The following is a 15,324-nucleotide window of genomic DNA, read 5'->3' as shown; positions in this document are numbered from 1 at the left end:
CTTTAGAGAGGTCTTTCCTAACCACCTAATACCTAAAATAACACCCCAGGCCATCCATCACTCACATGCTCTCTGCTTTTTTTTCCCATGCGCTTAAGATGGGGCTTGTAAGTGTGAGCTCTGGAGCTTCAGGGTGTGAAACCATGTGACTCGGGTGTGTGACTTAATCCTCTGTGCCCCAGTTTCCTCGTCTGCAAAATGAGGATACCAGTCCCTATTTCGAAAGATTATTGAGGAGATTAAATAAAATGATACAGGTAGAGGACCTAAAATAACATTGCTATTTTTTATTAACTGATACTATTATCATACATTTGTTCATTTACTATTTCTTTCCCCTTCTAGAATATAGGATTCAGGAAGGCAGGAATTTTGTTTTGGTTTTGTTTGTTTGGTTTTTACTAACACAATGTTAAAAAACAGAAGGCACTTAGCAAATAGTTGTGGAATGGACAAAAAATGAACAGTGAGTAAGATTTTATTTGAAGCAGAATTTCACCTGATGTTATGATTTTAAAATTTGAAGCTTATACTAAGAAGGAAAAGAAAGGAAAGAAAAATCATTTTGAGAATTCTTAAAAAGAATTCTAAAGAGTGTATGATGGAAGGTCAAGATTCTGACACAATTACTGGCAATAATGGAGTCATGCTCTCATTCCCTATAGATGATTTGGCTCTAAAGACTCAGAAGGGTTCTCTTGAGAACCTAAACTATCAGCATGGCCAATTCGAAGCTTTAGGTGAGGAACACCCTATCCTTATTTAACTCCACACTGCCCAGAGGAGGAAGGAGAAAGGAAAAAAAAAAAAAGTTTTATGACATGCTAGTCCAACAAACTGTTCCTTGAAAAAAAGGTTCCTTGGTAACATAATTTGAGAACCCTGCAAACTACATCCTTTGGGGAACATCACAATGAACGGTTATGCATAGAAGTTTTTGCAATAATCAATGTTCACTAAACTTAGTGCTTCCAAAATGACTTGCTCATGGAATACTTATCCTACAACAGTGATTAACATATGATGAAAGGCATTTTGAAAATAATATACAGACTCTTTTTTCTGTATGGAATTTTACAAACTGACCAAAGAGCGCTGTAGTCAGTGGAGAGAAGAGGGATGTTGACGTGAGGATCCCAGGGGTGCCATCACAGGAAGGCCTGCGCACAGCGGGCCCCATATGGCACAAATCTATCTTGACTAGCATCATTTCTCAGCATTTCCCTACATGTCCCTTACCTTTGCTAAACTCTGTTATTAGGTGCTCCTGAAGGTTCTAACTATACTTATGTTACTAATCCAAAATAATGCATTGGAGAAACGGTTTATTAGGGGTTAATTCCAACTCAGTGTTTGAAGCCTGTTTTCTTTTTTTAAAGCCAATCTCAAATTTTAGAGTATTGCTTAAGAATATACTATTTTAGTATGTATTTTCCCACGTAACAATACCAGCTTATTGTAATACCAGAGATTAGATGTAAGGCTTTGTAGCCAAAATAAGTGCTATTTATATCTTAACCTGCTGAGTTCATACCTAGTGTCCCAAGGTCAGCAAAAGGATCCAGAGTCTGCGGTTTGTTCTGATGGGTGGGTGTGCCATGTGAGGATCCTGTTGGGCTTGTGGCAGCTGACTTGCTTCCTACACCAAAACCTCCTGAAACGGATAAAATCATTGAAAATGAGTTAGTTGTCCAAGGCTGAATTCTGAAATTCAGAAATCCAGAGCTACTGCTCATCTTGCCTCCAATAGCAAATTAGGATAGGGTCTGCAAATATGTTAGAAGTTACCAGACCATATTTCCCTGACTTAAGCAATAGTGGGCTGGAGAAGGAACAGGGAACAGAGAAGGCATATGTCATTTCCTGGCCATCCCTGTAAACTATTATGTCCAGTGTTTACGTCTCATATCACCTGACTTCATTCTTTCCAATGAGATTTGAAGTCAGGACTGGATCTGAATTCTGGCTCTGCCATTTCCTAACTGAGTAACTTGACATGTTGCTTGATTTTTCTGAGCTTCAATATTTTTTAATTGGTTAAACAAGGAAATAGTAACTGCTTCAAAAAGTTGCTGTGATAAGCATATAATGTGTGTATGTGTGTACGCATGCTCACGTGTGCATATATGTATGAGCGTGTGTGTTAACTTGCACTGTACTGGAAATGCAGTCATACAAGATGGCTCTCAAGAACTATCATATTAGCCATGACAAAGAGAATTTATTTATTACAGACAAATTCAACCCTAAAACAAATCCCTTGTTAAGAAAGACTATGCAGATTATTCAGTACCTACTCTATGCCAGAAAACTTCATATAAGCTGTTTCACTTATACAACTGTGTGAGACAAGATTATTAACTCTGTTTTACGGATTGAAAAATGGAGGGTCAGGCTTATAAAAAAAATCTGCACGTTTCTAAGTGGTTGAGTCAGCTACATACCCAGATGTTATCTAATTCTATTGTGAAAACAGACATGCAGCAAATGAAACTGTGAATAGTTAAATAATGTATAATAAAACACACTACTACCATGTCATCAAAGACAATATGAAAAGCTCCACCAGAAGGTCAGTCTTTAGGAAATTACCTAGGTGGGCTATAATACTCTGCAGGTACTCATGATAGCTTGGGTGAAGGATTATGCTTTAGCAATTGGCTAAATGTGCACAAAAATAACCAGTTGACTTTTACCTGGTTTGGTATGCCAATCCCAACCTCCTGAAACATCTGGCTGAATGTTCACAGCAGGTGTACTAGAAGCTGCAAATGGGAAGAAAAAGAATCATAACAAAGTAACTGAGAACCTGCTTTCTTGAGTTCACACAGAAAAACACTGTCCCTTCCATGAAGCCTGCATGACCTGTACCAAGTGGGTCCCAAGTGATTCATCTCCCCTTCTAAGTTCTCCCAACATTCTGCAACACTGATATTTTCGTGCCTTCATCTATGGTTATTTACATTACAGTGGGTAAAACCCATATACTGTCTGTTTGTCTTCCAGAAGGAATATTGGCTTACCCATATTTTACTTCCATCCACACTTTGAATTAGTTCCTTGAAGACCTGAAAAATCTTATTTTTGTGTGTCCTACCTCTACATATAGCACAGTCAGTAGCCAATAAGAAAAGGTAAAAAGAAACTTAAACTCCATTTGCCTTTAGTTGGTATTAATAAGTGTATGAGAGCCATGATCAGCTTAGAACTGAAATTTTGTTTTATCTTCTGCTGTGACTGAACGAAGAATGATGAGTCAAGCAGAGCATGTATTGAGCACTAACTATATACATCATTTACCATGCTGGTGTCATAGTTCACTATCACTCAAAACTAACTGCCATTTGAAGAGAGATCATTCTGACCCCTCTCAAAATTCCAAATGTAGAATTTGAAAGAAATGTTCAGCTATAGAGAATCAGATGTATTAGAAGAATACACATTGGTAGAGTAAACTTTTGCTGAATACATAACACATAAATTATTGAGTTGATAAATACAATGGAAAGAAAAATCTAGAGTAAGGGCATGGAGATGAGTTATAATATGAAGTGAAGCAGTTGGAGACCTCACTGAGAAGGTGCCAGGGGAGCAAAGATCAAAGGAGGTGAAGGAGTTAGTCATGCCAATGCCTGGGGAAGAGAAGACAGCCAGTACAACAGCAAGAGGCCAGTATGGCTAGAATGGAGGGAGCAAGAGGGAGAGGATATGAGGTCACAGCACTGGAGTGCATGAGAGCACATGGGCTACATAGGCCATTTTGATGACTCTGGCTTCCATGCCGAGTGAGCAGAAACGACAGCTTTAACCCCTATCCCTGCATCTTTCTTCCCAAAGTAATTAACTTCCAATCAGGAGATTCTCTTCAGGGGCCACTACTCAAGGTGAGAGGTGAATTTCTTGTATGTTGTCCTATGACCCCACTTTAAATAGTTTGACATTTAAGACCAATTGGAAATCACCCATAAAAGTTTTTCTTTGAATGAGTTCTCATTTTCAGAATTTGGCCAATGTTGTACAACTATCCTTTGTTTGCATTTGCTTGGCTTCCAAGAAGTCAACCTGATGATGACTAGACTGCATTCACCTGGTGAGCTCAGGGTGCCTTCAACAATACCTCACCCTGCAGACTGAGGCCAGTAATGTTCAGTAGACTTCAGCAGTGAGAATAAGCTATAATTCTCTAGCTTGAAATCATTTGTCCTCCACTACAAAGCTCCAGTTTTAATCAGTGTTACCTAAATGATACCCTTTGTACTGAACAAATGGATAATTACTATTCTTTCCATATAACCTAAGTCTCTAATATAGAAATATAAAGTGGTCCTCATATGTAATTTTTAATTTTCTAGTGGTCACATCAAATAAGGCAAAAAAAAAAAAAACCACTGGTGGAAATAATTTTAATATATTTTATTTAATCCTATGCATTCAAAATATTACCTTAAGGGATCAATATAAATATACTAATGAGATATTTTACAATCTTTTTTGTATTAAGTTCTGAAATTTGTCATATATTTAATATCTAGAGAGCAGTTCAAATCAGACTAGCCACATTTCCTGTGCTCAAGACAATCCAGAGCATTTAATATGTTACTGTAATTTTTGATTTCCAAAAGGGAGATGCATTATGTAGCTTTTCCCAAACAAAACAAATCACCTACAGGATGCTTTTATATATGAGGACCTATTAGTGTCTTGTGGAAAATGATGTTCCACTGAACACAATATAAAATACATTCTTATGGGGCACTTGGGTGGCTCAGTTGGCTAAGTGTCCAATTGTTGGTTTCAGCTCAGGCTATGATCTTGCAGTCATGAGATCAAGCCCCATATGGGGCTCTGCTCTCAGCAAAGAGTCTGCTTCAGATTCTCTCCCCCCTCTGCCCCTCTCCCTGCTCACACACTCTCTCTCTCTAAAATTAATAAATAATATCTTTTAAAAATTAATTAATTAACTAAAATACGTTCTTACCATGCACTGTAGGTGAAGGACTTCTTGTAGGCTGAAGAAAGGGGTCACTGGAAGCACTGGATGTGGTCAGAAAAGAGCCCAGCAAGTCTTGACCTGATGGTTTAGAAGGGGCTCCAAATGGGTCAAAGGTGGCACCTAGGCAACCAAATGAAAAACGTGTCTCTTTGTCCTGTGAGTTCATTCATTAAGTAAATATTGAAGAGTTGTCACTATAGGCAGGCATTAGACCAAATACTTGAAAAATGGGGATGAAGTCTGCCTCCTGAGCTGCCCCACAGCCCATCCCATCCTTAAAACGTCCCCCAGGCCAATGATGGAACCTAAGGATTTGACTGTACAGAATAATCCTATTTCTGTGGACAAAGGAGGACTGTAGATTTATCCACTGGATGATCTGTAAACACTATAAATGAGGACCTCTTGGGCCCTCTATAAATGACTAGCAAAACCATACTTGGGCCAAAAGAGATGCTCAATGAATAAACTGTGCTCCTACTGAATACATTAGTGGACAAATACTAGGTGGGGTAGCTCCGCTATCAAATTGAACAGTAGAAAACCACACTGATCAGGTTTTGCTTCGTTTTGTGTTTTTAGTGGTTTCTGGTTCACTTTAAAGTTAGAAAGAGGAAAAATGAATGTTGCTATGCACAACTCAAATGCTTTCTCAAAACACCACCCCTTGATAACTTGCTAGAAACCAGATGCAGATTTAGTGAAGTGAGGAAAAGTCTGTGGATGTACTAAGAAGACTAGAACAAAGCGAGCAGCTGAGGTCTCCAGCAACAGTACAGTAAAACTAATATTGTATCATTTCTTAGGGCTTCTGTTGCCTTTCATAAAAAAAATACTTCAACTGATTCTCAGTCTCTCCCTGTCAGATAATAGAACTGGGTAAAAGGAAGCCAAGGATAGAGGAAACAGCCTGGATTTCAGGGGACCTGGGTACCACAGTGACTCCATCAATCCCGAATGTAGGAGCTTGAGCCTCAATATCCACATTCTATGATGTTAAGGCTCACTCTTACAAATAATGCCTTCAGTTGAAGGCTATAAATCAAGACCACTTCAGAGCCTAGCCTTCCGAGAACCAGAGGATTTGCTTGGGAAAGAAAGTCCCCAAAGGTTACCATATGAGTGGAGAGTGGAGACATTTCTCTTTACTCTTCCTAATGTGATGTCATCTTGGATAATGGTGATGGTAATAAGGGGCAGCTCAAATGCTTACCCACCTACAGTGTCTTACAAATTTCAAAAAACTGTGGATGATCATAGGTGGAATCTGTAGCAATGAGCAAAATGAAGCTGAACCACATGGGTGATAACTGCTCTACTATAGTCAGCTGTATATAGTCAACTAGCATATGTCCCTTAAATGTATCTTGAGGTAAGCAAGTACTTCTCTGCATAATCAAAGTGTATTCAGAAAATTACAATTCCAGGAAAACATTACAGGAAAACTAAAGAGAGAGCTCTCAAGTGAAATGGCCCAGTTCTGGACCCTGGCCCCAGCACTTACTAGCTGTATAAATGTATGCCACTAATTTGGCCCTATGCCTCCGTTTCCTTAACTATAAAAATTGGGACAATAAGAGCACCTAATTACCAGGTTTTTGTAATAACTGAATCCATGTTCAGTGTTAAATTTCATATTAGGCAAACAGTAAGTACTCCTTAAATATTAGCTATTATGATTAGTAATAATTCATCAATCTACATCTCCAAGCAAACGTAACTGAAGCAGCTCAGGGATTGAAGCTTTGAGGAGAAAAAAAACAAAGAAAAGATGAAGAGCTCAAATATTGACTCTTACATTGTCCTACCAAAACAGACAACATTTCTATTTCCTCTTGGGTTCTCAGTTTAACTGAAGATAGAGACCTCTAAAAGACTTTCAGGGAGACCAGAAAAGTCTAGCTTACTAGGAAAGTTCAGTTGTGCCTGCTTGGCCCAAAATTTACAATTCAAAACTGAGAGGTACAGTGCAACACGGAAAAAATCACCTTCTCCCACTCTTAGGGTCGGAGATGCAGAGGTGGATGTGGCAGATCGGCGTGGTGTCGACTGGGCAGACGCAGGTCCACTTGGATGAAACATGTCTTCCACCCCTGACTGGCCAGCCTGGGCAGGCCCAGCTGCGGCTGCACCCCCAAACAGGTCACTCAGCAGTTCAGAATTGGTGGGAGGAGCCACTGGCGGAGAGAAGTTCTTACTCACTGCAGACCCTTCAAGGCCCAGAAGGTCCACATCCTCAGGTGGTGGGGGTGGAGGCGCAGCTGGCTCCTGCTGCTTTTTGCTGGGCTTTTTAGCTCCCTGTTGTTTGTCACAACTGGAACTGCCATGTGGACTGGAAAGGGTCAGAAGTTCATCGTCCGACTGCTCACTTTCTGGATTCACTAAGGCAGCATGATCCTCTTCACAGAATGATTTTTCTGATTTCTGATCTAAGGAAGGCAAAGATAAAGGGTTGGTTACTGGCCACAGCATTACTGATTTCTGTGAGTTAGAATTAGTATGTAACTCCAGAAAGAGGGAAGGAGCAGCCCTGAGCAAATGCTGCCTTTAGATCCTTATTAATAGAAAACTTGCCGTATTTCACATTGCATCCAATTGCCCTTTGTTGAGCATCTGAGGGGCAATATAGCATAATGGGGAAGAGGACGAACTATGGAGCCAGATAGCCTGGGTTTGAATCCCAGCTCTACTACCTACTGGTTCTGTGACATTGAGAAAATTCCTTTACTTCTCCTCTGTGTCTTGGTTTCCTTCTCAGCAGAATGGGGTAACAAAGAAACCTAACTCAGCTAGCTGCTGTAAAAATTACATGAAATGACATACAGAAAGTATCAGATAAATATTAAGTAGCACTTGAGTGTTTATGATTATGATTATTATCTTCCAGGTGCTATGTTAGGCACTTTGTTGAGAAAAAAAAAAAAAAAACAACCGTGTTATTTCCTAATCCTTTGCCAACTCCTCTCACTGTCTTTTCTTTTCCAGGCCTGCAGCCAAAAGCAAGTCTTTCCTCCCACAATCTGGAGTGGAAGCAAACCACACACACACCTAACAAGTGAACTGACAAGAGGCTCCATCCAGGATGGTCCTTATACCAACCTGAAAGGAGACCATTTCAGCATAAGATGGGCAGCAGGGAAGAAGCCTGTTCTGGGGAAGGAATGGAGAGGCTGGTGAGGGACTTACCAGGCCCTCCTTGAGACAGATCCTACAAGGGAATTTTGTTATTTAATGTCAAGTATACCCCCATTTCAAATCAAGTACAGATCCACATCCCTAATCCCTAATTCTGAAATACATAAAGTTATGAAAAGGGGAAGGTTTCCCTAAGTTTGGAAGAAATTCAGCTGATGGAAAAATCTAACCAGAACGGATGTGAAAGTATTTATAATCTTCATTTATCTCACCCGGTATTATTCTTTTCATATGTTTCACTACAGAAACATTAATATGTTCCATTACAAGTTGTCTGAGATGCTGCTGGGGGATGCTGAGTAATATACAATTTATGTACCCTATCATCTTTCTAAAATTCAAAAACTTTTGCAATTCCTAAATACTTCTGGTTCTGTGGGGTTCAGATAAGAAGCTGTGCATTTGTGCTAAAACCTATTTCAGAGCCTAACAGGAATGATTTCTAAATTACTTACTACAATGTCAGTGTGGAGGAAAAAGTGAAGTTTTATTAAAAGCCTTTATGTGAGGAAGGTAAGATACGGGGAGCTTGTTACTGGGAGGAATTGGGAAGTCTACCTGCTGTCTAGGTTTTGCTGGGCTTTCCAAATTTTTTGTTATTGGTCTCATTTCTCAGTAGGAAATTCTGAGAGTAAGGCTTTTAATTCAAAGGAATTCTGTGAAGTTTTTTTTTTTCACCAAATGTGGAAAACTTCATAGACAATGAGAATACCATCTTATGTTCACATAGCAGAGAAAGGTCAATCAAAAGAATGTTAACCAGAGCATTGCCAAAGCTATTTTCCTACCCCTTTCTTAGAGAAAGTCCTTGCAATTCAATTCTGCATTGGATCTTGCAGTTTGCCTCAGCAAACTCTACAGCAAGGAGGCAAATGTATATGGACAGAATGCCAATGCCAGTCTACTAATGGCAGCAGTCTCAAATTTTACATTGGAAATATTCTAAAAACAACCCCAGGTTTGGCAGAAAAGGATACCATGATTGAGCCCAATTTCTGCCATGGCTGTTAAAGCACGTAGAAGAGACATATGGGCAAAGTGTTCCCCTTTTCTGCACCAGGGGAAGTTTAGATCTGCCCTGTTAGTGGTGAGAGCCCTCTAGGGGAAATGCCAGATTTTATATTTTCAGAATATGTACACAAGGGTAGGAGACAGAGTCCTTTATTAATTCGTGTGTTGGCATCATAAAGAGAAATCCTAGAAAATATCATGCTTATTCATAAATCCAGGAAAGATGGGATCCAAAACAGCACAGAGACAAAAGGTAGAATTTGGCTTAAAATGTTTTTTTTTACATTAGTCTAAGAGCACCCATGGAGTTGGAAATAGGGAAGTAATTTCAAATTGCCTGATTTGTAAAAGGAATGAGCACGGAGGGTGTGAAAGAAATAAGGAGGGACAAGGATGACTTCTAAGTGTTGTTCTCTTTGAGACTGCTTTGAGAACTAACCATGTTTATAGAAGAACCACATGACTTAAGGATCTAACCATGTAACTCAGAGAAGTGCTTGGAAGTACCTTGCCAACAGAGAGAGGAAAAGAAGCCACCTTGCCCAAAATGCCTGGGGTTGTCTGGAGGGACGTCTATTGGAGCCTGTCCTGCAAGACAAAAAGCCATGTGGCATCAATGAAAATATAGGAAATAAGTCAAAGTGATAACTAACACAGAGGCTTTGTCCTGAAAACAAAACCAGCAGGGGACTCATACCTCCTAACACCAGAGTATCTTGATGCTCCTGGTGAGAAGAGAAGAGAATGCTGGGATTGACATCTTTTGTGCAGTAATGCTCCCATGGTGGGGTTAAGTCTATCACTTTGTCGTGAGTCTGTAGTTCTACATCTAGAGTCACCTGAAATAGCTGAGGATATTTTTCTGGTACATCACATGCATCCAGCTCAGGCCTACACGGGAATTTAAAAGAATAAGATTCGTAAAAACAATGAAATCAGTAGGATGTTCAGCACAGAAACCATTGTAGGTTGATTCAGGTTAACCCTGAGACTCATTCCTAGGGAGAAAGCAATCATTAACCAGTTAAGTTACTTTACTGTTCTGAGCCTGTTTTCCTCATGTAGAGAAAAAGGAGAATAAAGCCCAAAGAATTTGGATACTACTGTGTATGAAAGCATTCTAGGGACGCCTGGGTGGCTAAGCAGTTGAGCATCTCCCTTTGGCCCAGGGCGTGATCCTGGGGTCCTAGGATCGAGTCTCACATCGGGCTCCCTGCAAGGAGCCTGCATCTCCCTCTGCCTATGTCTCTGCCTCTCTCTGTGAGTGTCTCTCATCAATAAATAAATAAAATCTTTAAAAAAAAAAAAAAAAAAGGAAAGAAATAAAGCATTCTAGAAGGAGGGCTGATAGATCCACGCAGTATGCATGGGCAAGGCCAAATCAATTGTCAACTTAATGAAATAGGCCCCAGCTGCCACCCTGAGCTCCTGAATGTCTACCCCTACCCTCATCCTATCTCCCTGGCTTCAGCCATCCCTCTGAGCTCCCTGGACCACACCATAATAATGCAACTAAGGTTCACCATCTGGGATAAAAGGTTACCCTGCTTCAGTGCTATGGCCTGGCATCCTGTCTTAAGGGTCATTGCTCATATCATACCACAGATTAAACTGCCATCCCTGTTGAGAAACACAAAGGGATATACAGATGCAAAGGGTATTGGTATTGATACTTTGTTTCCACTTTGTCCAGTCTTGTTCCCTCATATGATCCTTCAGTCCTTTCTATTTGAAGTCTTTGATCCATTATTGTTCAAAACAAATTATACCCAATTGCAAGTTCCAAATGCAGCCAGGCTCTCTGTGCTGCTAAGCTATACTCTTAACAGTCTTGTACCACAGGATTCCAGGGGATGCTGCAGCAAAGAGCCAATGAGCCTTGGGCACTTGGCTCCCAGCATTTCACAGCTGCTTGTATTGAAAGGGGTGTTCCATCCATGCAGAACTCACTTGGTGAACTTTAAAACTGTGGTTTCCAGTGGTATGAATCCAGTATGAAACTGAAGCTGGAATATCTGGGTGTTGGTCACCTAAAAATACATGAGAGAAGCATATTACAATCAGCCAGTGAAAAGGGAACTGGATCAAAAGATTGTATTTTGGGGAGCTGTGCACCTTCAACTGTTTTGACATTTGAGCCTTTGTTTACTATAAATACTAAATAACCTTCCCATTTAGAAATAGCTTAGAGTCATTTCCAGCCTCTTTTCCACGAGCTCTGCTTTGGTAAGCCATTTCCTCTTCCCCTAATGTCCCATGTTGCTGCACATTGCCATACTTTGGCTCATTCCATTCCTTCTACCCAGGATGCCTCTGCTCCAACCTGATGAACTCAACCTTCAAGGGCCACCTTACAAGGTCATATCCTCTCTGTAGCCTTTCTGTAGCCACCACTGGCTAAAATGAATCATTCCCACTATAGCATCTCATCCTATCTCTACTGTGATCATGGATATTCGGACATGTGGTGAATTTCTCCTGCTAGGCTGAGCTCCCTAAGGGCAGGAACCCAGTCTTATTCTTGTTTGTCCTAAACTCCTAAGGCAATAACTGGCACAAAGCATGCATTTAGCAAATATTTGATGAATTAAAATACAATTACTTATAAAATTAATCATAATATCCAAAAAGAGGCAAGACCCAAATGTCTATCAACTAATGAAGAGATTAATGAAAGGTGATATAGCCATAATGGAATATTAATTGGCCATATAAAGGAATGAAGCACTAATACATGATACAACATGGATGAATTTCAGAAACATTCTGCTAAGTGAAAGAAGCCAGTCACAAAGGACCACATATTGTATAATTCCATTTATATGAAATGTCCAAAATAGGCAAATCTATAGAAACAGAAAGTAGATTAGTGTTTGCTCAGAGGATGGAAGAGGGGATTGAGCAGTGGCCACTAATAAGTATAGAGTTCCTTTTTGGGATGACAAAGATGTTCTGGAATTATATAGTAGTGCTGCATAACCTTTTAAAAATGCTAAACATAATTGTACTATATACACTAAAAGTGAATTTTATGTTATGTGAATCTTATTGTAATAAAAAAATTGAAAAAATATAATTACTTAACCCCACATCCTTAACAGAAATATCTCCTCTCACACTGATCCAGATGGAACACTATAAAAAGGGCACAAGCTTCTAAAGAGAAAGGTTTGCTAGAAGTTCTAGGGCTGTCAGCTTCTGGCAAAGTTATCATGCCAAAAACCAGACAAATCACAACCTCTCTGAGTCTCACTGCCTATAAAATCAGGGAAATGGGCATAAGTAATCTTTAAAGACTCTTTCTAATACTAAAACTGTAAATCATTCAAACTCAAAGTGATGCAGAGAAAAGACTCTAAAATATTCCTTATACTAAGGGATGCCTGGCTAGATCAGCCGGTAAGGCACGTGACTCTTGATCTTGGGGTTCAAGCTCCACACTCGGCATAGAGCTTACTTTAAATAATAAAATAAAATAAAATAGTCTTATTAAAGGCTCAGAAGAATTTATGCCATGATTCTTCCTGAAACCATACCTTAGCCTGTAGCCGGCTCCCGATGGTTGACCTCAAGTGATACATGGAAACAACCACGTCTCCTTGCACAGTGATGCTCAAGGGAATAAAGATTTTTCCATCTTGGACACGATATTCTCTTTAAACAGAGACACAAATATACATTGAAAGAGTCTAATCTTGTATAATCACATAGGTATAATCCTCTGTGGCTCTGGCCAAGGACCTGTTTTCCAAGCCTGGACCCAAGAACCATTTCTTATCTGAGCAGAGTCAGGAGTACAGCCATGGGTGCAAACTGGTTCTGTTGTGGGATTGTATGGGTCTAATGCTAGGTCCTCTCTATCTCTGTCCTATCTGGATTTCCAGATAAATTGACAGCCATCCCTACTTTGCAGCTCTCATAACCCTCAAATATACCTAGCCCTGATGTATTTGTCATTTCCTAACTTAAATTAATAGTAAAAGCAGGGACAGAGGGAACAAAAATATCCAACTCAGATCAGTATAGAAATTGCAATGCCATGGTCTATGAGGATCTTGGATACCAATCCCCAAATTCAATCTATTCCAAACTAACTTCATTTTATGTTACCATCCACTTGCTTCTCTCCACACTACCCCTTCAGCCACCTGCCACTGGCACCTGCTTTTTATTTGTGGATTCTATAACGTCTTTAATTACATCACTGTCTACCTACTTGCTCACTCAGAAACTTCATTCATCCCTGATTCTTCCCTCATCCTCACCAAATCTCATCAAGGTCACCTCTTTCTTAAATGTGCAGGTCCTCTGTCCCCATTACTGTCTTCATCCTCATTACAGCTCATGTCAGTCCCTTAGCTGGTATCTCCATTTGAGAGGGAGCTATAGCATCGCTCTATTTAGTTGTGCTTTTCTGTAATTACAACCTACGCTTAACTTTTTTTTTTTTTTTTTTAGTACCAGCCATGTCACAGTAATGTAGTTCTCACAGGAAGAATATGATCCAACTTACACAGGAATTGAGCAATTTACAAGAAGTGAAGAAAAGTATCATGACTTACTTCATTCGTTCAAAATCTGCACAGGTTGTATATATTTTAGTTTCTCCAATCAATACATCACAGTAAGGACGACATCCATTTCTCTGTTTGTTAAAAAAAGGAACTGGACTGACAGTGATGGACTTAATAGTGAGAGGTTTGAAGTGAGGGCGATAGGGTTTGTCTGCTAGGAGGTCACACATATAGCCCAGATATCTGAAACATAAGATTCACATTCTGTTAGTGCCCAGTACACCAGAAGAAAAGAAGCAATCTTTGCCATGAAGTCTGTTCTTATAAATGACTAACTTATAATAACAATTTACTGTGTAATTTCCTTAAACGTTAACTACCAAAAGAGGATGTGGCCAAAAATTTAGGAAAGCTTTCAGCTGGCAACATCGCTATATGTCCCCCCAAAGAACTGATAAAGGGGTATTTATTAAATGAAAAAGCTTATGGGAGTCTTATACTAGCTCGATATTTGCACCTCTGTTCCTATTTGATCGACCAGATTCAGTTTATCAGCTAAAGGCTGGCTCTGGAAAAATTTTAGAATTTATCATCAGAAGCACTTTTAATCCAAAAAAAGTAAGGAGAAGTTATTTAAAAGAAGAAACTGTGACTAACAGAATATAATAAGGTCAATTCCTTTTTCTAAGGGCACAATACTTGTTGAAGACATTTGTCCCTACCCTGCATCTAGCTTACTTTACCTCCTGTGAGATGGCGACAGCCCAATTCCGGGTCGCTTTGCATATAACAATCGCACAGCTGGGCCAGGAGTAGAGTAGAGATTACAGAAAATGAACATAGCACCAACCAGAATTGACGATGCTGCCCGTCCATCCTGCCAAGGAAGATACGTAAACCTGTCACAAACATGAGCCAATCAGCCACTCACCACCGAGAACGGCTGTACTGGAGGTTAAAAGAGAAAATCACTTAATAGAATGATTTTCAGTTCAAAAGTATGCACTTGAAAAACCAAACTCTGTCCCAGGTCTTCAAATCACAAAGTGGCAAGAAAGAGTTATTCTTAGGGTGAAATTAACTCTCTGCTAACCTAAGAAACCAAGCAACATAAATTTGATTCACATAGATTGACTGAAAAACAATTTAATCTTCAAAGTAGCTTTGGACCTGTAGGGTCAGAACTAGTAGTTGAGGTCTCTTGGTGACAGGCCGGAGGTAGAGTTCACAGATTAGGTAAATACTGCTTTCTGGAATATGCTATGTATATATTTCACCCAAGGTATGTTCCTAGAAAATATCATAGAAAATAAAGAAGCTTTGTATGATTCAACCACATTCAATGGAGAAACATACACAGTTACATTCCTGACAGATGGTGACCCAGGCTCTTCTAGAATATTTTAAGTGACATGGAGCTTGCTGCTACTTGGAAGAAGCCTAGTCCATCTTATAAAGTTATCCTTATTCAGGATAAAGTTCTTTATCTTGAGTAAGTTGAGTTGAAGTCTATTCTACTCAGTGATCCTCATTCTTCCTTCTGTCAGGAAAAAGTAAACCTACTTCTTTCTCCCTGGGAAAGCCTTTCACATATCTGAAATACCCTCCCTT

The 15,324-nt window shown here is 39.7% G+C and overlaps 1 protein-coding gene across 6 annotated transcripts in view; it reads right to left on the bottom strand.

Moving 5' to 3' along the window:
• The window catches only part of DNAJC6 (DnaJ heat shock protein family (Hsp40) member C6), a 138,833-nt gene that overhangs the window by 12,981 nt on the left and 110,528 nt on the right, over window positions 1–15,324 (bottom strand). For all 6 annotated transcript variants that reach the window (XM_072820636.1, XM_072820634.1, XM_072820637.1 and 3 more), the window contains 10 exons: window positions 14,457–14,590; window positions 13,762–13,956; window positions 12,736–12,853; window positions 11,150–11,229; window positions 9,897–10,090; window positions 9,707–9,787; window positions 6,982–7,422; window positions 4,979–5,113; window positions 2,697–2,765; window positions 1,535–1,654 (listed from right to left, as the gene is read on the bottom strand). In XM_072820636.1, coding sequence (XP_072676737.1) covers window positions 1,535–1,654; window positions 2,697–2,765; window positions 4,979–5,113; window positions 6,982–7,422; window positions 9,707–9,787; window positions 9,897–10,090; window positions 11,150–11,229; window positions 12,736–12,853; window positions 13,762–13,956; window positions 14,457–14,590 — 1,567 coding nt within the window. The remainder of the gene's footprint in view (window positions 1–1,534; window positions 1,655–2,696; window positions 2,766–4,978; window positions 5,114–6,981; window positions 7,423–9,706; window positions 9,788–9,896; window positions 10,091–11,149; window positions 11,230–12,735; window positions 12,854–13,761; window positions 13,957–14,456; window positions 14,591–15,324) is intronic.

Source organism: Canis lupus, chromosome 3 (genome assembly GCF_048164855.1).
Source record: "Canis lupus baileyi chromosome 3, mCanLup2.hap1, whole genome shotgun sequence".
NCBI lineage: Eukaryota > Metazoa > Chordata > Mammalia > Carnivora > Canidae > Canis > Canis lupus.
This window is presented reverse-complemented; position numbering and strand designations above follow the sequence as displayed.